Source organism: Spinacia oleracea, chromosome 2, assembly GCF_020520425.1.
Source record: "Spinacia oleracea cultivar Varoflay chromosome 2, BTI_SOV_V1, whole genome shotgun sequence".
Taxonomy (NCBI): Eukaryota; Viridiplantae; Streptophyta; class Magnoliopsida; order Caryophyllales; family Amaranthaceae; genus Spinacia; species Spinacia oleracea.
Window position 1 is genome coordinate 63903037 of NC_079488.1, and position 26334 is coordinate 63929370.

Here is a 26334-nt window from a genome sequence, read left to right on the forward strand (position 1 = left end):
GCCAAGAATATTCTGAAGTACCTGAAAAGGCACAAAGATGACTTCCTGGTCTATGGTGGAGATGATGAATTAATTGTTAAAGGCTATACGGACGCAAGTTTCCAAACCGACAAAGATGATTTTAGATCACAGTCTGGGTTTGTCTTCTGCCTCAATAGAGGTGCAGTAAGCTGGAAAAGTGCTAAGCAAAGCACCATTGCGGATTCTACAACTGAAGCGGAGTACAGTGCTGCACATGAAGCAGCAAAGGAAGCTATATGGCTAAGGAAGTTCATAGGTGAACTTGGTGTAGTCCCCTCCATTAAAGGACCAATAGCCCTTTATTGTGATAATAACGGAGCTATTGCACAGGCAAAGGAGCCTAGACACCACCAGAGAGTCAAGCATGTACTTCGTAGATTTCACCTTCTACGAGGGTTCGTTGAAAGAAAAGAAGTCGAGATAAACAAGATTGGAACTGATGACAACATATCAGATCCATTGACTAAACCTCTGCCGCAGGCGAAGCACAACTCGCACACTGCAGCTATGGGAATCAAGCATATTGGAGAATGGCTTTGATATCCCTGTTTAATGTTTTAAAGCTTTAGAGTTTAAATCTTTGTAAAACAGTATTGGTTAATCATTCACAATAAATGAAAAGAATCCATTTTTCCATTTAATTTGTGGTTTATTAAATGATGAGTCCCTTCAATTTGACGATATATTCAAGATAGACTGTCAGGACCAGTCCTGTGACTAAGAAATGTCTATCAAGTGAACTTGAATGTCAAAGGTTGAAAATGGTCCCTAGTTGGAGTTTTCTATAAAATTGGACGCATAGAAAACGTTAGACGATTAGAATGCAAGATGACTAGTAGTTGTGTTTCTTGAACTATGTGGACATAGCAATGTCATAATCATCTGCATAGATACTTACTTTGGGAAGACTAGTATCGGACAAGACCTATGAAACTTTACTGTAAGAGATGAAAATCTGTCATAAGTAAATTTGATTAAAATTATTAGACACTAAATCCTCAATACCTGAGTGATTTGAGATTACTTGTTTGAGAACTGGTTGCTTTGACGTTGACCAACCGTCGCACCGTAAAAGGAGGCTATAAAGGCAACGCTCAGGTAATCACCTATCAAACGAAGTCTAATCTCAAGATCGCAAGATTGGGATTGTCCTCCCATAAATCGGGATGAGATGCTTAAAAGTTGTACAAGGCCACTCGGAGAGCTAGAAACTGTGAAATGCATGGCCGTGCTCGGATGAATCATAGGCTATGATTATCTGTTTATTTGATCAGTTGAACTCTGAAACCGAGGAACACCTCTGGACATAATAAGGATGACAACTCTTACCTTATGTTCAAGAGCCAGCATCGAGCGACAAAGGAATTAGGAAATGCACACTTGTCCCTAAGGACAAGTGGGAGACTGAAGGAAATAGTGCCCTTGGTCCAAGTATGCATATAATATTAAGTCTAATAAATGCGGTTCAGTATTAATTAACAAGTTAATAATTCAGTGAGATCAAGTGAGCTGAATGCCTAGCTAGAGGCCGCTTCAGTTCAAGTGGAATTAATGATATTAATCCACAGCTTACTCTTGACTGAACCCGTAGGGTCACACAAATAGTACGTAAACGGATCAAGTATTTAATGGCATTAAATACTCCATCTATGGATATTCGGAATCGACGGATCTTGGTTTCAGTGGGAGCTGAGATCGTCACAGGCAAGAAATGAATACTCCGAAAACGATGATATTACCGGAAACGGAAATATGGATCGTATCGGAAATATAAATATTATCCAAGTCGTAGATGTTGCCGGAAACGGAAACATGGTACGTATCGGAAAATATTATCGGAAATTGAAATATTGCCGGAATCGGAAATATTGCCGGAAACGGAAATATAGTCAGAATCGGAAATATTATCGGAATCGGAAAATAATTCCGGAAACGGAAATATTAAATATTTGTTCGAAACGGAAATTAATTCCGGAATCGGAAATATTAAATGTTGTTCGTATCGAAAATGAATTCCGGAATCGGGAATTTAATCGGAAGCGTATCGTACGAATTAACATCGGACGAGGCCCGCTAGACGAAGGCCCAACACGAAGCCAAGCCATCGCCCAGCGAGCCGCACGCAACAACGCACGCCTCGACCAGGCCCAGCGCAAGGCCAGGCCCAGCCATGGGCTGTGCGCTTGTCGTGGGCCGCAAGGCCTGCGCGGGTGCACGGCTTGTACGATGCGTGTGCGGGAAATCCTAATCCTATTAAGATTCGTGCGAAGATTAAAATCCTAATCCTATTAGATTTGCTTTGTTATTTAGAGTCCTAATAAAGTTCTAATTAACAAATCCACATCCTAGTAGGATTACAATTCCTTTTCCATACCTCTATAAATAAGGGCCTAGGGTCATTATTTGTACACACGATTCAAGTATTCAAAGTGATTTTTGAGAGCAAAAATTCAGTCATATAATTGCCTACAATAGCCAAAAATTCTAAGTACCTTAAGGGCGATTCTAGTTGGTCAAGCTTAAGGCGGATCCGGACGTGCTGTGGACTATCTACAGAGGGACGACATTTGGAGTCCTAAAGACTTGTTCTTGTTCGGTTCGGGCGCAGCTAGGGAAGGCACGCAACAAAGTGTATGCATCTAAACTATGCTAAATGATTATGTGTAAATAATATGCTTTCCTGGCTTTATGGTTTTTCCGCATGATTTATGAATTGTCATATGTATCATAACCTAACACCATGTGCGATTAAGCATGAAGACAAGTTTGACTAGAACAGATTGAGCTATTAAGCTTGTTTGGGGTATAGTATTTTATTGAGAAGCCAGATTCATTTAGGACTACTTATAAGTGATCAGACTTTATGAAGATTATGCAATTAAAGGACATGAGCTTATTATGCTATTGCGATTATAAGCTAATGTTTTAGAGGTGTGATCTTTGTATTATAAACCAAATGGATTGAGCAATTGTGGACTTCAAATTAAGGGTTTCTATGGATTAACAGTGAGTTTGGAAATTTGAGCTGAAGAGTATGATTTGTGATAAGCTTAAGAAATTTGAATTTCCCTAAAGTTTAATTCGTACTCGGGTGCGGTTAAGAGTGTAGAAGTTTATATAATACTATGTTTAAAATTATTTTCCAAAGCATCACGTATACAGAATTTGTGAAAAGTTATGCGTAATTCATTTTGATCTTTAAGCGAATATATTGAATTTTGTATAAGTATGGTTTGTGCCAAGATTTTTAATTGTGTTTAATTCAGATGTGATTTGGTTGGTGATACAAGCCTTTGAAGAATTATATTTGTATATTTCTTAAATTTGTTAAATTAGTTTTCAAATGTGTTTTAGTGGGGAAGAAGCCGTTAACAACGGCCATGAACAACACTTGTGTATTTGTGTGTGATCTGTGTAAATGCACATCTGTGCATCTGTGTAAATGTACATATGTACATCTGTGTGGGAACATGTCCTAAAAGTCTTGCAAGCATGTGTGAAAAGGTGGGTGACGACCCCTAAAAGTTTGGAGATAGTGGTTCTTCAACCCATCTCTATTCGTGTTCTCTTCCCCGATTTATATATATGTTTAAAAGATAAAATGTGTTTGATTATGCTAGAAGTAGCAAATATTGTGAAGTTTGTTAATGTGTGTGATTTGAAATGTAAATGATTTGCCAGAAAAAGCAAATATCTCCTAAATCTTTGATCTTGTGCAAGCTTTGAATTATCAAGGATTTCTAAGAAATACATTTTTGATATTATTTCCAAAATAAATTATCGAGAGAAAATCGTACTGAGTTTATTGTTTCCAAATTAAGGAATGTATATGTGTGATTTGGAGGTGAGCCTCAACATGAAGATTTTCTCCATGTTATATCGGGAAGCGGAGAATTAGTCTTAGTTAAGTTGTGTTAGTTGTTTAAGCTCAGGTAGACTCTGAGATACGAGTTGAGAATTTGTGATGGATTCATTTTCAAAGCATATGAGATTAGTTACGTTGAAAAATGGATTTGAGGATTTTTGAAAATATAAATATTACGATCTTTAGGAATCACCTGGTGATTGAGTCCAAGCCCTTGCTTGATTTATTTATCAATTATGAACATCAAAGTTTTGTTTAATGTTTCAAGTGCTTTAAATTATTGCAATTTGATTATTGAGCTTATTTTGAATATGATTCGATTCGTATTGAATCGGTTTTATCTTTGAAATAAATAACTCACGAAATTATGTTTTAAGCCACTAAAATGAGTTTCAGGTTGGGCAATGTGTACTCAGTTTCCCTGACTTTGTTCTTTGAACCTGTCCTGGTGGGGGCAGATTCCTATTCGTGATTTTACAGGTTTAGTTAATGCTGGAAGTTGAATCAGGGATCACGAATGCAAAAAGAGATATATGCCAGCTGAATTTCATATATAAGGTTGTAATAGTTTTTGTGTAAATATTCTTAAGTTAAATATGAAGAGTCATTGAATATTATGGATTAATTCCTTGTGGGTTAAGAGTTAAGTTTGATTAATGCAACTAAGTAATTCTAATTAGCAGCTCGTTAAGAGCGGGCTGTTATAGGTGGTATCAGAGCCAAGGTTGATTTTGGGTTTGCTATGATCTTCATATCATAGTATATGAGTTGAAAATGAGTTTATGATTTGATAAAGAGTTAATAAGTATGTGAGTTTTATTTGGGATGTTCAGCTCAATTTCTTAAATGAGTCAGGAATTGAAAGGAAGATTTGAATTGTTGATAGTTTACTTGTGAAATACCTTAGGGATATGAAGATTGGAAAGCAAAAGATATATGTTTCGGGAATTGGTGAACCTTCATTTAACAATATGGAAAGAAGTGTCAAGGATTGAGGATATTAGTATGGTTATGCATTTGGAGATGATGGATTGAGGATTATAGATTTCGTTGGTTGTTTTGAATTGTTAAAATTATATTATGGAATAGATTGTTTGATCTTAGGAATTAAAGTCTTAACGAAAAGATTAGGCTCATTCTAAAATCTATTGTTTCATTTCGCCATCTCCTGATCGATTGTTTCAGCATATTGTCATAATCAATCTATACAATCCCTTCCTCCTAAGTTAAATTGAGTATAGTCTCATGCATTAATCTCCAATATATCCATTGTGCTCAATTCGACTCATATCTGTCAAGAAAATCGAATTATCTTGGTTTATTTCCTACACCGTGATTTCAAATCATGACTTCAAATTAATATGTTTTCTTCAATTGATCTAAATTTTGTATTTTGAAGTTTCGAGGACGAAACTTATTTTAAGGGTGGTAGTATGTAATAGCCCTAATTTTTGAAATCCGTAATTAAGTATTAACTATTATTATTTTTAATTTAAAGCTGCTCTTAATATTGCTTAAAAATTTGTTTTGAGAATATGACTATTGTTAAGATAATATTTTTCATTTTTGATTCAATAGTGTGAAAAATCTGATTTATGAGCTTTAATATAAAATTACTATATTACCCTTATTACTTAAACTTGATGTCATATTCTTTATAGTTTTTCCTATTCATGATTCGTGTCTAGTGGAGGATTTGCCACCACTTGCATAGTTGCATTGTTGTCATAATATCATGCATGATGATCATCATCATCATCCTTTCATTACCTCCCTACATTTAAAAAAAAAAAAAACAACTAAGTTGATGAAATGGAAAAGGTCTCGCATCCTTCTGTTCGGTTTTATACCGATGTCTTGTTCCACAAATTCGTATACCACACGTTCATATTTTGGCCATAGTTCCTTCATGAAAGTTGTAGACCTTAAAAGGCTAATAAATTTAGCCTCAAGAATCACTCAATTTGGAGCTGTATTGTGGGAGATACGCCCTCTTCTTGTCACTACTGCTGCAGTTGTTGTTTTCAGAACTAGCTTCTGTTTGTGAAGTTTTGAAGATCTTGCGCTAATTTTTCCCTTCTTATTTCTAAACAAAACATTTAAATCTCTTTGCGTAGATGAGTTTAGGCTCAAACATCACTCAATTTGGAGCCGTATTTTAGGAGACATGCTCTTCTGAAATCAGTCGTTGCTGCTGGCTACGAGTTGTTGTTGATGCCTCAATTCATTGTTGTTGCGGCCTTGTTGTTGTTGATCTTTCCTCTGATTTCTCAACTCTGATTTGATTAGCGAAGTAGAACCCTTGTTAAGATAATATATGGAGCTTATTAAAGAGTTGAGTTCATGCATATATTATGAAGATTGAACTAAGGATGTATAACTGGGAGTTCAAGCAAAGGAGTGTCGGGTATCATGAAATTGGTGGTGATGATCGGATTATGAACCTGAGATTTTACTATTGGAGTATTATTGTCGTATTCTTAAGGTACACATTGTCCATCCACCTTTGTAAAATTTATGACTTGTGTTTCCTAGATTTTAAGAATTTTGTGCAATATGTGATTTACATTTAAGAATAAGACTTTTGAATTAATTTCAAGTGTTACGTTATTCTGATTTGGAAATTGTGATTTCGTAAAATATGTGGGATCTTTATATTATTAGCATTGCAATGAACTCAGTGTTTTTGTGTTTTGAATCAAAATATTTTGATTGATTTGAACATGAGGCTTGTGACCATGCGGTTGTGAGATTTGTGAGTTTGATGGTGAGACATTTTGATAGATTTGAACATAAGATTTATGCCAATTCGATTGTGAGACTTGTGAAGATTTCATAGCGAGATTTATTAAGGTTTAGTTACATATTTGGGGGATGTGACCCATGTGAGATTTATAAAGATACATATATTTGTTAAAAATGACATGGGTTGTAATGTAATCGAAATTCCATACTCTAAGTCAGCTTATGTTAGCTTCATTATATTTAGTGCATTTCTAAAAATACAGTTGAATATCAGGATGGGTAATCAAGATATAGGTATGACAAATTTTGAAATAAGGTACGGAGTACATGATTAGAGAACTATGAGTGTGACGTACATATATTAACCTATGTTTGGATTAATAAGGTTTAGCAGGGACTACTGGTGGAATCATAAGCGATATATATCTTCCTCTATATTCTTTTGTTTTTCTTGAACTATTATTTGAGCGATATAATTTTATAATAAGATCTATAAATTATTTTTATGGGATTATTATTTTCTTCATTTATGTTATGATTAAAGTTATCGCTAAATGATGGTTTCACCAATATACCAGTTATTGTATGATTTTAGTTCGAATATGACGAAAATGATTGGTTACAACGAAAAACACTTTTGAAATAAGTTTTATGATTTGGATAATCATAGGAAGTAAACTAATTGATCTTCTGGAATCTAGTTTTTGAACTACTTAATATATTATGTATTTTAATTAATTACTTGATTTTCCGAATTATGAAGTATGGCTTATATTTAGCAAGTTATCCTTTATCGAGTTGGGAAGCTCAACATGTTATTAAATTATTTCGTTTGAGATCTTTATATGGTTTTCTATAAAGAGTATGTTTGAAATTGAAAGACCAAGATTATTCTTGAAAAAGATAAAATAATATAAATAATTTATATTTCAATACGATTAAATTGTGGATTTATATATCGTTTTATACTTTAACCCTAATGAGAATCACTTATAAGATCTATGTTACAATGTTGAGAACGTAACCATGTGTGATTGAGCATGAAGACAAGTTTGACTAAAACAGATTGAGCTATTAAGCTTGTTTGGGGTATAGTATTTTATTGAGAAGCCAGATTCATTTGGGACTACTTATAAGTGATCAGACTTTATGAAGATTATGCAATTAAAGGACATGAGCTTATTATGCTATTGCGATTATAAGCTAATGGTTTAGAGGTGTGATCTTTGTATTATAAACCAAATTGATTGAGCAATTGTGGACTTCAAATTAGGGGTTTCTATGGATTAACAGTGAGTTTGGAAATTTGAGCTGAAGAGTATGATTTCTGATAAGCTTAAGAAATTTGAATTACCCTAAAGTTTAATTCTTACTCGGGTGCGGTTAAGAGTGTAGAAATTTATATAATACTATGTTTAAAATTATTTTCCAAAGCATCACGTATACAGAATTTGTGAAAAGTTATGAGTAATTCATTTTGATCTTTAAGCGAATATATTGAATTTTGTATAAGTATGGTTTGTGCCAAGATTTTTAATTGTGTTTAATTCAGATGTGATTTGGTTGGTGATACAAGCCTTTGAAGAATTATATTTGTATATTTCTTAAATTTGTTAAATTAGTTTTCAAATGTGTTTTAGTGGGGAAGAAGCCGTTAACAACGGCCATGAACAACACTTGTGTATTTGTGTGTGATCTGTGTAAATGCACATCTGTGCATCTGTGTAAATGTACATATGTACATCTGTGTGGGAACATGTCCTAAAAGTCTTGCAAGCATGTGTGAAAAGGTGGGTGACGACCCCTAAAAGTTTGGAGATAGTGGTTCTTCAACCCATCTCTATTCGTGTTCTCTTCCCCGATTTATATATATGTTTAAAAGATTAAATGTGTTTGATTATGCTAGAAGTAGCAAATATTGTGAAGTTTGTTAATGTGTGTGATTTGAAATGTAAATGATTTGCCAGAAAAGCAAATATATCCTAAATCTTTGATCTTGTGCAAGCTTTGAATTATCAAGGATTTCTAAGAAATACAGTTTTGATATTATTTCCAAAATAAATTATCGAGAGAAAATCGTACTGAGTTTATTGTTTCCAAATTAAGGAATGTATATCTGTGATTTGGAGGTGAGCCTCAACATGAAGATTTTCTCCATGTTATATCGGGAAGCGGAGAATTAGTCTTAGTTAAGTTGTGTTAGTTGTTTAAGCTCAGGTAGACTCTGAGATACGAGTTGAGAATTTGTGATGGATTCATTTTCAAAGCATATGAGATTAGTTACGTTGAAAAATGGATTTGAGGACTTTTGAAAATATAAATCTTACGATCTTTAGGAATCACCTGGTGATTGAGTCCAAGCCCTTGCTTGATTTACTCCCTCTATTTCTAAATGTTGTATCCATTTGGAATCTTGGGGGGTTTTTAAGAAAAATAGAATCTTGGTTTGTATGGGTATAAGTGTAATGATTGGGTGTAAGAGAAATGATTGTGTGTAAGAATGTGTAAGAGATTCTTTTTTAAAGATTAAAGTAAGGAGAGAGAAAATATTAAAGAATTATGGGAAAGGGGATATTTTCATTTAATTAATCAAAAATCAGAAAAAATCTGATTGAAGTGGGGACCAAAGTACATGAGGTGGATTTATTTCATCCAATGAGATTACAGCAACAGAAAAAAACGGAGGGAAGACTTCCCAAATTGGGAAAGTCCACTTCCCTTTTTACACTTCCCTCCAAAAACAGAAATTTAGCAAAAAGTTTTCCCTCCAAACTTTTTCCCTCCAAACTTTCTACATTTACCACCCTTTATAAATAGGGGTCATTTTCTACCCAAAAACCCTCATAAATTCCAACTGTTTTAATATCAGTTACAACAACAAAAAACCAAAGGCAATAAATGCACTACAATTAATCAGCAAGGGGACATTAATGGCTTCAGATCAAGAGGAGGACGAGTTCCTCGGTTTTTCCGATGATGAAGGAGACGGCACGAACTCTGATTCAGATTATGATGATGATGAGGCAACCCAAAATGCTGAAAGTGAAGTAAATGCTCATCAAATAGGGGACTTTGAGCAAAATCAACAATTGCCAGATCTGAATGAAGTGGGACAAGAATATGCACAAGAATGTGAAGTGGGACCACAGCATACATCAGGTATATCAGATAACCACTCAGTTCCATTTTTGTTTGATTTGAACATGCCAACACAACAAGAGTTCCCACCATCTCCAATTCATCAAACAGAAACAGAGCAAAATCATCATAAGCCTAGAACCCCAAGGATTAACAACGAATTAAGGTTGGAAATCTTGTTGTTCCTTCTCTTAAGAAAAGAAAAGCATTCAGATGAACTCATTCATGGGACAAATAGGCAGGCTGTTATAAAGTTTGGTTACACAAGGAAGACAATTAGACTAATATGGCAGAGAGCATTGGCACATAAGGCAGCCATGGATTCGTATTTCTATGATAGCAAATATCACAACTGTGGGAGGAAGAGAATTCAAGTAACATATGAGTTTATAGCCTCCATAGCCATGGGGGATAGAACAACCATTATTGATCTAGCAAGGATGCTCAATTTGAGTCCCACAACAGTTTGGAGAATGGTGAAAAGAAAACAGATAAAACCACATTCAAGTCCATTGAATTCAGGCATTTCAGAAGAATGCAAGATGGCAAGGATGAAGTGGGTACTTGGTCTCTTAATGGACTACTCAATACCAAATGATCCCACATATTACAGCATGTATGATTTCATTCAGATCGATGAGAAATGGTTCTATCTTACACAAAAAAGTCAAAGAGTTTATTTAGCAAACAATGAACCATTTCCACACAGGAAGGGAAAATCAAGAACTAAGATTCCAAAGTTCATGTTTATGGCAGCAGTAGCAAGGCCAAGGTGGGGACAAGATGGGCAGTGTGAGTGGGATGGGAAACTTGGTATATTTCCATTCACAGATGCAGTGGCAGCAAAGAGAACATCCAAAAACAGAGTCAAGGGGACAATTGAGACTAAACCAATCAAGTCAGTGAATCAGATTGCAACTAGGGCCATGCTAATCAACTACCTAATCCCAGCAATTAAAGAGAAATGGCCACCACATGAGGGGAAAAGGGTGATATACATCATTCAAGACAATGCAAAGGCACACATTTTGCAAAATGATCAAGAATGACAGCAACATTACAAGCAAGATGGCTTCACATTGATATTGACTCAGCAGCCAGCAAACAGTCCAGATTGTAACATATTAGACTTGGGGTTCTTTAGGTCAATTCAATCACTAATGCACAAAAAGATGCCTAAAACAGTTGAAGATTTAAGTGGTGCTGTGACTGAGGCATATAATGAACTGCATGCAAAGACTCTATCTAATGTGTGGATGTCACTTCAATATGTTGGAAATGAAATTTTTAAACACAAGGGGGACAATGACTACCAACTCCCACACAACAAGAAAAAGATTTTAGAAGATGAGGGGAATCTGCCAGAACAAGTTAAGGCCCCAAGGTGGGCTGTGAATGAATGCAAACAACTTGTTGATGAATGGAGAGCAAATCAGTGAAGTATAGAGCAAGAACGAGAGATTACTTTTTGTGTTTTGGGAACATGTTTTAAAAGTTACAAGAACAAACAGAATGTCACTTTTGTAAGCTTGAATGAAAGCATCACATGTATTTAAAACATTTTGGAAGCAACATATCAACTGGAAGAATGAATGAATCAAATTATTGTTGTTAATCTTTAGTTTTTGTTCATCATACTCACATATTTGTAGTTATTCATGTACATTGCATATTAACATATGATTTCAGGATTATTCAAAATCATAAGGGAACATGTACATTGCATATTAACATATGATTTCAGGATAAGTCAAAATCATAAGGCAACAATGCACAAGGCAACATGAACAAGACAACATCAACAAGGCAACAATAACTAGGCAGCAATGCACAAGGCAACAATAACTAGGTTATCACAATCATAGTTTAGTTTTTGTTCATCATAATCACAATCATGTTTATTATTTCTAGTTGTAATTGAAACACAAAACATCAATTGAATGAGTCAGCCATTCCTTAAACCATTAAGGGGACAACTTTATGTTTTCAAGGCAACACATGAATTCATTTTCAAGCCAAGGCAAAGCATGGGGACATGTTGTTCTCAGTTTGTATGTGTTCATCATCATTGAATCCTAAACTTTAATATCCTCCTCCCAAATGGAGTGAATGACTAACGCAGACAGAAATGGGAAAGAAAAGTCACTCCATTTGACAGAGGATACTAAAAGTGTAGGAAACTCAGGACATGCAAAATCACAACTCCAAACACATCGGCTTCAAAATGGAAAGAATGCATATCACATCATTTTCAGATGGAATTTATTCCCACTTTGAAACCGATGCGTCAAAAGATGTAATATTCGAGTTACTAAATCATTTCATCATTGAACAACTCAAAAAAACAAGGCCATGAGCAAGGCAGCAAAGGCAAGGTATTTACTTACAACATACTTAGAAAGTCATATGCAAAATCACTTATCTAAACACATCGGCATCTAAGTGGAAAGAATGCATATAACATCATTTTCAGATGGAAAATCTTACCACCTAGATACCGATGCGTCAACAAAAGTAAAATTCGATATGCTTAAACCAATTCATTATTGAACAAAGCATGAAGAAGAAGGCATCAAGTACATAGAAGCAAGTACACACAACCATCTCAGAATGTCCCCAAGCATCCCTCACACAAACCCCATCCACCAACACTTAGCTCCTGAGAAGCATTATTCATGCTAATGGCGCATGAGTGTTAATGGAATATAGGGTTTGAGTGTCAGCAAATGAAGACTCATCATAGATGACTCAAAACAAATAACAAGGCAGCAATGGACAAGGCACAACAATCTCAGTTAGGTTGATTTACAGCATATATGTAGTATGTTTCTAAATTTTAACAACCTCATCACCCTTTCACAAAAGGGATTACATGATCACTTGTTTGTTTTTGAAATGAAATTTATCCCCTTTTGTAAAAGGGGACGAGGGAATATGTTAGAAACCAAAATCTAAGATAATCAACAATTACATCACATATCACAATGATCAAACTCACACATGGGACATTAGCAAACATTAGGGTTCCAATCTCAGAGTTGTTGAATAGCATCATTGATCTATTGTATCAATATTTTCTCAACTTTAACATCCTTTTGCCGAATGGAATTATTGATATTCACTACTGATCATGTGAAATGACAATCACTCCATTAGACAAAAGGAGTTAAAGGACAAGTATTGAAACATAAATCTCAGGATATCAACCTTTAACATCATTGATTATCATTAACACCACAATCAAACATGTTGTTTAAGTGTCATGGTGGTCCTTCCAAAGGGAATTAACAAATTGTGAACTATCGCATTGGATATTTAAAAATAAGTCAATCCCCTTTGAAGGACCACCTAACTAACAAAAGTGAAACATGCATGACATCAAAATTCCTCTCAGATGTCCCCAAGCATCATTGAAACAAATTCAACCTACACACACTTAGCGCCTGAGAAGCATCATCACTGATACTAATGGCAGCACGAGTGAGTGTAGGTAACCTTAATTGTTTCTCAGCATATGAAAGACTCATCATCGATGTAACATACAAAGGCACTTTTGGGGACAACTAACCTCTAAGTAAACAAGACATGAATTGCCTCCCCGGTCTAATGCCAGTTTATATGTGACGGATTCAATTTCATTGATTCCTAAGACATTAAAACTGGTAAAAGATCGGAAAGCCAAAACAAATCATGTTAAATTTGATCTCAGATGTCCCCAAGCTTCATTGAACCACACCATGTTCACAAACCATTAGCACACAAAAGCCTCATACAGCCTACGGCTGGATGCTAATGGCGCACTGTGGTTTATGAAACATGGATAGTTTCTCAGCACTGAAAGACTCATCATAGACCTCATTCAAACCCTAACATCACAGACCAAGCATTCAGGAAAGGCAAACAATAAGAGGGGACTTTAATGAAACTGTTTTTTTCCAATCACATGTTAAAATTTTATTCATAAACCCATCCCATATGCTTTCACCCCTCTCAAGGCAACACTAATCAACCAGCAAACATATCACAGTTTCAACAGGCAATATTATTAAATCAGCAAGCACACAAGGCAACATTCATCAATCAACAAGGCAACATGTTTCAAGCAACAAGGCAATAATAGAGGACATGAATACACTCCAAACCCTATCACATCATCAACAAAACAACAACACCCCTTGCCAACAACAGATCACAGTTGTTGGCTACTCCACCTTATGTCTCCACAGCTAACCAGCAACCCAAATATAATTAAAAGAGGGTTTATAGAAGACACACTAATCTCTAAGCATCATCAACACCCTTAGGTGGCTTTTTTTTATTTTTTTATTTTTTATTTCATCTTCCTTCACGTTTGGGGACGAAACCGAACATTGCCCATCAGAAACCTCTGGACCAACAGTTGTTTTCTCACACTCACCCACATAGTATAGGTCGAATGAATCAGAGTGATTGGGTTCCTTGCAATCAAGAGGGGACATAAAATATGTTTAATATATTTCACATCATCACAAACATTCATGGGATTTATTAATTAAACTGAACAAGATCATCATAAATAGATCAAGTCACAAGATCATCATACGAAGACCATCACACATGTCTGAACTGAACAACATCACCAAAGAACAACCACGGGATTCAACATGCAATTTAAAGAACATGCAAAATGCAACTGAACTAGATCAACTTAACAAGATCAAAGAACAACATCATCAAATTAATCATGGAATTGAACATCCAAATCAACCAAAACAGACTAACATTCATGGTATTCAACATGCAATTTAAAAAATGTCATAAAATTCGAGAAAAATCAAGGGATCCCTGACATGCAATTCATGAACTTCATCATTTAACCAAAAAAATCAAGGGATCTCTGACATGCAATTCGAAAATTTATCATTTAACAAAATAAATCAAGGGATCTCTGACATGCAATTAGAAAACTTCATCATTTAACAAAAAATATCAACGAATCTCTGACATGCAATTCGAAAACTTCATCATTTAACACAAAAATCAAACATTTTTGGGACATGCATGATGAAAAAAAATGAACCAATGTTAAATCTAAAAAAATTCACAAAAATCATCAACAAATGAAAAAAATCATTAAAATTCACAAAAAATCAGAACATGCAGAGTAAGCCTAATTTTATTAGAAAACCTACGTTTCAACCAAAAATCACAGATTTTCTCCAAGAAACACAAAAACAGAGTAAACCCTAATTAACTCGAAAAATCAGGAAAAAAAACCCAAAAATAAGGAAATATACCTCATCAGATTCGTCTCCTCCAAAGAATCTCAGATCTGCTGGTGTGGGGACTCGATCGTCGTATTTGGACTCCACCTCTTCACCAGGCTCCACTTCCATTTTCTCAAACCAAGCTTTGAGATAATTTCGGGTACTCGTGTTCTCCTTCTGGGCCAACCTCGAATTATTCAGATACTCGCCAGAATACGAGTGCTCGTTGTTGGGACAAATGCATTTCGAGCCCCAATCACAGTTTGAGTCAGGAATTCGTTGCCCAGAAGTACCAACCGAATAACTCGGAAGATGTTTGGAGGAAGAGGATCCCATTAAGAAATTAATAAAACCCTAATAAAACTCCGATTTTATCCCCAAAAAAATTTCACCAGAGAATCGATTACCAACCGGGATTTGGGACGACAAAGGGGACAAAACTAGAGGGGATCTCACCGGAATGTCGTTCCGGTTAAAGTTTGAGAACAATTTTGAGCGAAAAACCCAAAGATCTGAGAGATCTCACCAAAAAAAAAATGAAGAACAGGGGCGGAGAAGGTTAGGGTTTTTAGAGAAACAGAGAGATTTCTTGAGGAGAGAGAGGGAGACAGGAGGAGAGAGGGATCCGAAGAGAATGAGGAGAGAGAGGGTAAGAGGGACGGGTTATAAGGAGAGAGAGGTGAGAGTGACGTTAGGGTTTTATTAATTTAATAAGGGAGGTGGGTGGGTTAAATGAATAAAATATTATGGGTGGGGAAAATTAGGTGGGAATATGGGTAGATTCTTTAGGTTTTTTGGTTATTAGATTGAAATATAAGGGTATTTTAGGACAAAAAGTATGTCCAAAAATGGAAAGATTCTAAGGGGATACAACATTATGAAACGACTAAAAAGGAAACAGATACAACAAAAAGAAACGGAGGGAGTATTTATCAATTATGAACATCAAAGTTTTGTTCAATGTTTCAAGTGCTTTAAATTATTGCAATTTTGAATATGATTCGATTCGTATTGAATCGGTTTTATCTTTGAAATAAATAACTCACGAAATTATGTTTTAAGCCACTAAAATTAGTTTCAGGTTGGGCAATGTGTACTCAGTTTCCCTGACTTTGTTCTTTGAACCTGTCCTGGTGGGGGCAGATTCCTATTCGTGATTTTACAGGTTTAGTTAATGCTGGAAGTTGAATCAGGGATCACGAATGCAAAAAGAGATATATGCTAGCTGAATTTCATATATAAGTTGTAATAGTTTTTGTGTGAATATTCTTAAGTTAAATATGAAGAGTCATTGAATATTATGGATTAATTCCTTGTGGGTTAAGAGCTAAGTTTGATTAATGCTACTAAGTAATTCTAATTAGCAGCTCGTTAAGAGCGGGCTGTTATATTTCCAGTACAACCAATTTGAGATTGATCTGATGGGTTGTATTGCTGATATCCTCGTGTCTCTTTGGAGTTCGGAGTACTGAAAATGGAGTGTAACTGCAACATTAGACAAGTTTTTCAACAAACCAAGCATAAGATTCAGGGTATGTATATAATAGCCTTGGAATCTTGATTTTATTTTTTGGTTACTGCTGCTTCTAAGCATTTCTGGAAAAAAATTAAGTTCAGACAAAACATCGAAAGTTCGTATTGTGTTGGTACCAACATGAAGTAATGTCTATTATATAGCTCAATTGGTAGAGCTTTGTTCCAATGCACAGTGATATTAGTTCGAATCCTACATAGGAAACTCTTTGTGTTTTTTTTATGATATTAGTTCTCCTACTTGATTATTCTGATTCTATTTATTTTTACAAGGAGCAACAATCGCAACTCCTATCCCATGCTATGCATTCCTACAATTTGTGTACAAGAACTGCAAAGTCTACATTTTTCCAGGTGATAGATCAGACACTCAATATGCAACCGAGTTTGGTCAAAGACTTTCAAGTGAAATTCAGCAATCTGCAGGAAGTGCAGCTTGTTAACAAGCCATTATTTGGACTATTCAACTCAGATATATACTACTTCTTTAAGCACTGCAGCTGTCCTTCTTCACAGAAGATTTCCATAGAAGTACGGCTTAAACTTATACTACCCTACATATTTTTAACTTTCGATCTGTCTTTCTAATTTGGTTTAATTTTGTAGCTTTTAACCGTGTCTGAGGAGGAAAACTTCATCTCGGAACACCGAAAGCCAAATATCACGCATGTTGAATGTGCTTTTAACAATTTGAGGTCTGTCACATTGTGCAACTTCAGAGGAACTAGTTCAGATATTGAACTTGCAGCATATTTCTTGCAAAGAGCACCAATTTTGGAATTAATGAAATTTTTTTGAATCTTAAGTAATTTGAGATTTCAAATTTTTTGCTCATTTAGACACAATGAGCAAATTTTTGAATATTAACAAACCCCAACTTTAAAAAATGAGCAAAAATATTTGCTCATTTGTATAAACTATAAAAAATGAGAACATTTTTTGAATGTTAAGTAATATGAGATTTTAAAATATTTGCTCATTTAGACAGAATGAGCAAAAGTTTTGAATATTAACAAAACCAAACTTTAAAATTTATAAAATGAGCAAAAATATTTGCTCATTTGTGTAAACTATATGAAATGAGCAAAAATATTTGCTCATTTGTATAAACTATAAAAAATTAGCAAAGATATTTTGCTCATTTGTGTAAACTATAAAAAAAAATGAGCAAAAATATTTGCTCATTTGTGTAAATTATAAAAAATGAGAATTTATTTTTAATGTTAAGTAATCGGAGATTTTAAAATATTTGCTCATTTAGACACAGAGCAAAAGTTTTGAATATTAACAAACCCGAATTTTAAAAATGAGCAAAAATATTTGCTCATTTGTGTAAACTATATAAAATGAGAAAAAATATTTGCTCATTTGTATAACCTATAAAAATGAGAAAATTTTTTGAATGTTAACATATTTTCTCATTTAAAATATTTGCTCATTTAGACAGAATGAGCAAAAAATTTGAATATTAACAAAACCAAAATTTAAAATTTTAAAAATGCTCATTTGTGTGAACTATATTAAATGAGCAAAAATATTTTCTCATTTGTATAAACTATAAAAAATGGGCAAAGATATTTTGCTCATTTGTGTAAACTATAAAAAATGAGCAAATTTTTTGAATGTTGAGTAATCTGAGATTTTAAAATATTTGCTCATTTAGACACAATGAGCAAAAGTTTTGAATATTAAAAAAACCGGACTTTAAAATTTTAAAAATGAGCAAAAATATTTGCTCATTTGTGTAAATTATAAAAAATGAGCAAATTTTTTAAATGTTATGTAATCTAAGATTTTTAAATATTGGCTCATTTGGACACAATGAGCAATATTAACAAACCCGAACTTTAAAATTTGCTCAGTTGTTTCATTTTTTGTATGTAACTACAAAGGTTTTAATTTTTATATGCACTAAATAAACCGATTCTTGAGGAAAGCACGTGGAGTTCCCTTCGCTAACTGCCACGTGCAAGGTTGTGCTACCGTTGAACATTGAAACAACAGTAGCTGCTGCGAGAATTACATCGCCACCCTCGCGGACAACTAGTTTGAGGAGGTCGGGGTTCTATACAAGCATACAGACCTATATCGCATGCACGAATGTTAGCACCGTAGTTTTTTAGATGTTTCACCACCGCCCCATGACCACCCTGCATTGCATCCCATAATGTTATGCTCCCTTCTTGATCTGTATTCAGTAAGAAAGACAATGAAAACTTCAGAAAAACTTTGTCAGAAAGTCTGTTTCCCCTGCATTTTTAACAAGCCTTTTCAGGGGTGTTCAATTAGTTTAGAACTGTTGATAAATATACCTCTACAATTTGGATCAGCACCATAGTCTAGCAGGAGACGCACACATTTTTCACTTCCATTTGATGCTGCAATATGCTGGCAGTTTGAGACAGTCAGGTGATTTTGACAAACATCAAACCAAAATTATGGTGCAATGTCAAGAGGTCCACACTGTTGCAAAAGCTCAAACAAATGGCAGGCTCCTCCCTCAAGTTTTGTTAAGTTTAGATGCTTCTTTAGTTGTTGATTGGGGTTGGAGTAGTGGGGAGAGACTCAAGTGGCGAGGTCCTGTTTGGGGATGTCAAAGGTTTCAAGGGCGCTGGCCTCCAGTTATTGCAGAATGCAAGGCCATCCTCTTTGCAATCCAACTGGCTCGAAGGTATGGCTACAACAAAGTGATCTTGAAAACTGATTGTCAGGTGCTCGTTTCAAGAATAACGAAGGCTTAAACTTTCTTTTATGATTTAGATGGTATACTTGATGATGTTCTAGCCCTTAGCTCTAAGCTTGATTGCATTATTTGGTCTCATGTCAAAAGAGATGGTAATATGGTCGCTCACCACCTAGCTAGATTAGTGCAAATCTGAACTTTAAAATTTTAAAAATGAGCATAAGTATTTGCTCATTTGTGTAAATTATAAATAATGAGAAAATTTACTTGCTCATTTAGAAACGATGAGCAAAAGTTTTCAATATTAACAAATCCGAACTTTAAAAAATGAGCAAAAATATTTGCTCATTTGTATAAACTATGAAAAATGAGCAAATTTATTTGCTCATTTAGACACGATGAGCAAAAGCTTTCACAAATCCGAACTTTAAAATTTTAAAAATGAGCAAAAATATTTTCTCATTTGTGTAAACTAAAAAAATGAGCAAAAAGTGAAGATTAACCTACGTGGGATTCGAAGCCACATCTTTTGTGCATTTTCACAATGCTCTACCTATTGAGCTAGTAGGCTAGTGTTTTTAAATAAAATCCACAAAAGTAAACCAAAAACCAAAAAAAAGGTAAATCAAAATAATTCGAAATTGAGCTAATAGGCATCACTTGAGTAGAAAACTTACAACAATAACATACCAACATCAACAGCATAAGAAGCAACAAGGCCAGAAGTCAACGCTAGTCCAAGTTGACAAAAACAGCAGCACGGTAGACCTGAGCAACCCTGGAAACTTGCTTCTCCAATAGATGCAGGTAGGAGAAAATGATTCAGTAGTTGCAGTACCTACGTATAACAACACCAGAGGATAATAGGAATGTAGCAACAGACTGGTAGCAAACGGATTTCAGACTTACCTTATTATTGGACTGATCTACTGAACAGCAACCCTGAAGCCTGTCATTCCTTTTTGAACTGAGGGATAGACAGGAAGGCTGACTAATATAAACAAGAAGACTGACCAAGAAGGAAATTAATTGGCAATCAACTAGTGTTTGATTGATACTAATTGATGAAATAAAATCAGCAACAATTTTTGGAAGATATCTTGGCGGTATCGTGTAGGAGAGAGAGAGGAGCACACTTTGGAGAGCCATGAACGAATGTACATGCTGTTAGTTGACAAAGGGAATAGCTGCTAATGTAGATTTAGCTGGAATTTACCTCTGGGGTTTTTACTCAGTGTGATGCATAACCCTGACAACCCCATTCACCTAATGTAGATCAGGTGTAGAGATATCGACCCAGATATAATCCCTTCTGCAAACTACAGTCAAAGATGTCTTACTGCCAACCACATAAGGTATTGATGAAAACTATCTGCATTTGTTTCAGAAGATTGGGTCTCCACAAAAAAAACTCAAACCCTGTAGCATCAGGTGATAGGGTCTTTAAGCTATGCTAGTTACGTATTCTGTGTTCAGTGTCAATATAATCATAAGAAACCTTCAGGTTGCTTTCAAAAAGAAAAAAAAGTACCTTATCATCGAGGAAGTTTCAAAGGCATGTTACATCCTTTAACGCACTATCTGCAGAGTTTCAAATTCAATCATGTCTCTAGCTCCATGCATTATGTATAGAATTGTCATGTGCTCGTGCCTAGTACTGCAAGAAGATTTATATTCTCATAAATGCACTAAAATACGAGCCTGTCATACTTTTTTAAAGGAGATTTCATATTTTGATGCTACTGATTGAAGATATAGGAGTCATAATTCTGAACAGGTGCACTTCACTGCAGATACATCAGCTTCTGAAGGACTTGGAAGGGGAGTTTTTACAGGTAAGTTAAACTTTTGTCTTAGGGGAAAAAATCTCCTTGACAAGAAATGATACACATTCTTGGGGAAAAATATTGTTCATTTTAGCAAGATTGTTTACATTTCATAACACTTCACATTATCCTAGAGAAAAGATGGAAAAGTGTGATTTTCCTAGCCCCAAAAGTCTTCTCTAACAACAACACACTATTCGGCATGAAAAGGGTTCTTACATCAGTTCCAATCATCAAAAGTTCAGGCCTATCAACCTCCATAGAAGGCACAGTATGTGGGTTTAACCCCAACATTTCTCTGGCATTTTCACAAGAAATCTTACTCCACCCCCCTCCCCCCACACACACAAACTAAGGATTCTTCTATTAGAATTTCTAACAACTTGAGTTCAAAAGTTTCAATGAAAATCGATAAATACAAGCACTGGTTTCAATGAAAGACGAAGTTAAACTTCAAATCACAAACTAATTCAACCAATTGAAGAACACACATAAACCATCAAAAAATTATTCTCGTGAAATTGACCTAACTCTCAAATTTTAAAAATCACAACATACAATCATAAAAAATATGAGGGAAAGAGAAATTCATTAGCATAATAACTAACAAATAATCAAAATACGCTAATTCGAAGAAAAGAAAACCTAATTCATAAACCTCAATCGAAAAATCAGAAGAAATAAAAACGAACCAGGACAAAACTTTCAATCGAAAAACAAAAGAAATAACAATAAAATACCTAACCTGGAAAATCGAAGATCAATCAAAGCAACTGGGCAATAGATCTCCAAAATTAGGGGATGAAAGATGGCTCACTGAATCGCAGGAGAGGAGAAAATAAAAATAAAAGAAATCTCACAAATTGACGACACGTGGAAGATGGCAGCGTGAGAGATAGTGGCGGCGCGGTGGTTGCAGCAGTGGTGGTGACGGAGAGGAGAGAGAATCACGAAGGAGAGAAAACATGGAGGAGAGAGAAGAGCTGAGGGTAACTCGCGAGGAGAGAGAAAGTACTTGTTTTCTTTTTCATAATTTACTCGATTTTTTTTTTGCAATATTTACAAGTATGCCATTACGATAATGTGTGGGAACGGTTAGATCTGTTTTTAGCGAACGCACGAGATTGATTCTCATTCTTCTCATTTGAGTGTAAATATATATATACAAAGGAGGCATATTTGCTGAAATATTAGAGCGCCACGTAGGATTACTATTGGTTTCGGCCAATGAAAACTAAGATTTCTAATGTATTTTTGAATTAAAAAATACTTTCAAAACCAATAGATTTCGGCCAACAATTAAGTGTCATATAGATATATTAATTAGTTAATTACACATACAACTCTAACAATTAAAGAGTAAATCTAATAAAATAATAAACTTCTTATCCAAATATTATCTCAAATATACTACGTTAATTTGACATACTACATAATACATTTATAATTTTCATCCAAATTATACCAACATAAATTAAATACCCAAATAATACAATATTATTCATTAATTAGCTATCTTTTCACCTTCAGCTTCACCTACGCGTGACTGATAACTTCAACTGCATTTTTTGCCGTAGGGGTTAAATCTAATACGAAATATATATTATTAAAGCGAACACATTTACCCAGTTATTAGAGTGTCACGTAGGAAATACTTTGATTAAAGCAGACATATTTGATCAGTTATTAGAGCGCCATGTAGAAAATCATTAGATTTCAACCAATGAAAAATAAGGTTTCTAATTTATTTTAGAATAAAAAATGTGTGGCCAATGTAGATAAATAATTTGGTGATGTATAGACATTTTTTATTAAATAATTACTAATACAAACACTCTATAATGCATATACTCCGTATGAGAAAATCAATATTCTAGCATTTGACATATTCTAGCGAAATCATCTACGAAGTACTTCATATAATTTATCGCTTCGCTCAAAAAAGAAAAAGAAAGAAACAACGAAATATATATTTTATCTTTCCTGGCTAGCTTGAAGATTAAAATATAATATTATTATTCATGAGTGCCGTGACATGGTGGAGGTTTGCTCAATGACATGCAACTTACAAGCAAATCATTAACAAAATAGCTAACCCTTGAATATCTTAATTAAACAATTTTAAAATATATATATAGAGTTTTACACTAATAAAAATGAGTTCCGGACATGATAAAGTTTGATGTATTTTTTGGCATAAAATTTGTTAAGATAAAGTTTAATGTAAGTTGAAAAACTAATGAATGCATCATATATACTTCAATTTTTTTTCTTTCCAGATAACAAACATTTGATTTTTATGTACATAATATATATACTATGTATGTGTTCATTAATGTATTTATTTGTGCTTAATTGCATATTTGTTAAGAAAACAACCCTTTAAATTATATTGCTTTATACCATATTTTAATTTCTTTTGGTTTACCGTTATGAAATTATTTTTAGTTGAATTTCTCTGTTCAGTTCATAGTGATTTGTATTACAGATTATTATTTTATTCATTTATCCATATTTTAATATATTTTTTTTCCCATCTTGCAGATAATTTATAAGAATGATCAAGTTATGATTTCTATAAATTTTAATTTAACAGTAATTTTCAATTTATCTGATAATATATTATTGTTATGTTTATTGATTCACAATAAATTGTGTGCAAGTACGGTTTTTTATATAATCAACGTTTGAATTTTTGACAAACTATAAAACCCTAGATTTATCACTGTATTTGTCTAATGTTTTAGTATAGCAATTTGAAGCACACCTTTATATCACTTCTTCTGAAGCTACTACTGATTACAATAAAAGTAGTTATAATATGGAGATTGAAATTAAAGTATTTTCCAGTGATATATACCCTCTATGGATTGTTTATAATATTTTAGAGATCTTTTTTTTATGGTATGAAAATGAGAGGAGGGCTTCGCAAGTGTCTGAGTTTTTTTCCATGCTTCTCCTTTAAATATTTAGTTTGTTGATTTTTCCATTAATACTACAAAAAGATTAAAAAAAAGATTAAAAAGTATCTGGTATGATTGACAAAACATATATCGTATAAAAGGCTATCACTTATTAGATTGTTATAATACAATTACTAAGTAACCCGTGCATCGCACGGGCTTCAAATCTAGTTTAAATTTAAAGTGGAGTAGTTGTTTGCTATGTTTAAATTCAAATTATTCCTTTTTTTTCATAGCTTTAAGTAAATGTAAATGAACTGGCTTGCTTAAAAAACATAGTTGTAAATGAAGTTGTGAAAAAAAACGTAAATGTAAATAGAAAAATTGTAAGTATAGTTATTTTGATAAGAAATAATTAAAATACATATTTATGGTAGGTAGTAAACTTTTAATATAAGCATAATTTATATGTTTTGAATTGCTTAAATATCATATGTTGTGTTATTGGATTAGTGGTTAAAGTTCTAGTTCATGAGCATGAGGTCATGAGTTCAAGCATTGATGTTTGCATTTCTTCATCTTTTTGTATGAAATTATTATATGTTAATGTGACTATGACGTGGCGCTATGTACATGCCATCTAATGGGGGCGACATGTGACGAGATGACATGAAATGCCATTGAGTTTAAATAGAAAGTGCACAATCATTTAAATACGGCCAATTAAGAAACTATAGCAATCATTAAAGTGCGAAGAGAGTAGATTGTAGTGTTTGAAAAAGCACTGTAAAACAATGATAAGAGCTACCACTTATGTGTACATACACATCGGAAGTAGCATGGAACAAAGCCTATCTAAAAAATAACTATGTTCCATGACTCTAAACTTATTACCATCATACATCCAACTAACATCATATGCATTATATCTCATTGGATCTCTTTATAGACGGGTATTCAATCATTGAAGTTCCAATTGGTCCATCTGAAAGATTGATTATGCGTTGGTGGTAGAAGATGCTCCACCGCCTTAATTGAGTGATGCAAGATCCTTATTATTCCAGCTTCGGATGAAACAAGTCGCTTCGGATGAAGCCTATTCGTGTACGAGAGAAGACCTTTCTTGTATTTGATTGATTGGACTTGAATGTAAATGCACACAACTGCACAAGTGAGATTAACTGGTCTTGGGGGTGCAGTGTTTTGAGGAAAGCCCTTCTGATGCCTAAGTAAGAGTAGGTTCGGAATGTAGAGAGAGTTCTGTAGGTTTAAGTGCGTGTGAAGACAATAAATGAGCATACATTGGGATATGCACAAAGGCGACATATTTATAGTATTCCATAATAAATGCTTATGGGCTTTATTATAGTGGGCCTTTAGCCATATAAAGGATTGAGAATCCTCTAGAGGAGTCTGCTATGTGTTTTGTAAGCCTAGTGGGCTTTTGGGCCGTAGGCCCAATTGGGCACCCAAACGACATGCCCCCAGGCCAGACCCATTCCTTTTAAGGTTAAATGAATGGGTATTTGAATCCATCTGTCGAACTTTTGTGCCAAAAGACCCGTTTCTTTTTCGTTTTCTTTGAATTTCGAATTCGAAATTGCCACGTATCAGGTACGTGTTTCGCGTTTAGGCAAGCAACTTTTCAGCTTTCGTTACCAAGCGGTAAACGGTTAAGTGTGGAAGTGGAAACATCTTAGGGTTGTGCCTCTATAAATACAAGGTATATTCCTTTGTTTCAACTTTTACTTTTCTTTCCGCATATCCAAAAATCTCACGAATTCCTGCGATCTTGCTATTTGATTTTTCTGCTGCTGCGACTTCGTCACTTCAAATTTGCTTCGAAACTGTGGTGCGCTCAATTCATCGGCAAATTATCTTTTTAAGAAGGTATTTTATTTGTTCTTCTCGTTTTCTTTTGTTTTTTCTTCTACCCCATCTTTTAAACCCTAGATCTAGGATTTCTAGGATGGTTCGAGATAAAGGCAAGTCAAAAATTTGTTGTGAAATCTTCTAGTGAAGGAGAGGAAATGGAGATTCCTCTGATGCAACCTAAGAAGGGTTATGGGTCTTCGACTCCTGATGCTTCAGGGCATCCGGAAGTTGAAATTATTACCGATTTTCTGATGGAAACTTCTGCTGAAGTGGAGGAAAGTGTTGGATTTAGCCGGAGAGCTAGTACTCCGGAGCGGTTGGTGTTACGTCTTATGCTATCCGACACAAGTATCCTCGATTTTATGAGGAGGTTGATCTGGAGAGGAAGTTGGCGTCCTACCATTATAGGAATGATGACATTAATAGGCCGCTGAATGCTCGTCCGAACGTGTGTGGTTTAACGAGACCCATCGGGGTGTTAGGTTATGATACATATAAT

At 34.4% G+C, this 26334-nt stretch overlaps 2 protein-coding genes across 21 annotated transcripts; one reads left to right on the top strand and one right to left on the bottom strand.

The window, feature by feature from the left end:
- The first annotated feature begins 9561 nt into the window (after window positions 1–9561).
- On the top strand, window positions 9562–10818 carry LOC130467465 (uncharacterized). The gene has a single exon (XM_056835974.1). The coding sequence runs from the start codon at window positions 9562–9564 to the stop codon at window positions 10816–10818; it is 1257 nt and encodes a 418-aa protein (XP_056691952.1).
- Window positions 10819–18372: 7554 nt separating this feature from the next.
- Window positions 18373–22077, bottom strand: LOC110799798 (potassium channel AKT1). Of its 20 annotated transcripts, none has more exons than XR_008927907.1 (5): window positions 21918–22077; window positions 21803–21830; window positions 19909–20888; window positions 18861–19428; window positions 18373–18736 (listed from the first exon to the last, which is right to left on the bottom strand). XR_008927907.1 is itself a non-coding variant. In XM_056836890.1 (4 exons), the coding sequence occupies exons 2-4, from the start codon at window positions 19934–19936 to the stop codon at window positions 18528–18530; spliced, it is 300 nt and encodes a 99-aa protein (XP_056692868.1). In that variant the 5' UTR covers window positions 19937–20888; window positions 21803–22077; the 3' UTR covers window positions 18373–18527. The 20 variants fall into 20 exon arrangements, 1 of the variants encoding a protein (XP_056692868.1); XR_008927909.1 differs by having other exon boundaries at window positions 19909–20069; window positions 20763–20888; window positions 21803–22077; XR_008927900.1 differs by having other exon boundaries at window positions 19909–20550; window positions 20763–20888; window positions 21803–22077.
- Between the last annotated feature and the right edge of the window lie 4257 nt (window positions 22078–26334).

What these genes read in the sequence shown, in the direction of transcription:
- LOC130467465 (XM_056835974.1), top strand. Translation starts at nt 9,562, where the DNA reads ATGGCTTCAGATCAAGAGGAGGACGAGTTCCTCGGTTTTTCCGATGAT.
- LOC110799798 (XM_056836890.1), bottom strand. An exon ending in TGCTGATCCAAATTGTAGAG is followed by an intron (nt 18,737 to 18,860) that starts GTATATTTATCA and finishes TACTGAATACAG; the next exon opens with ATCAAGAAGGGAGCATAACA.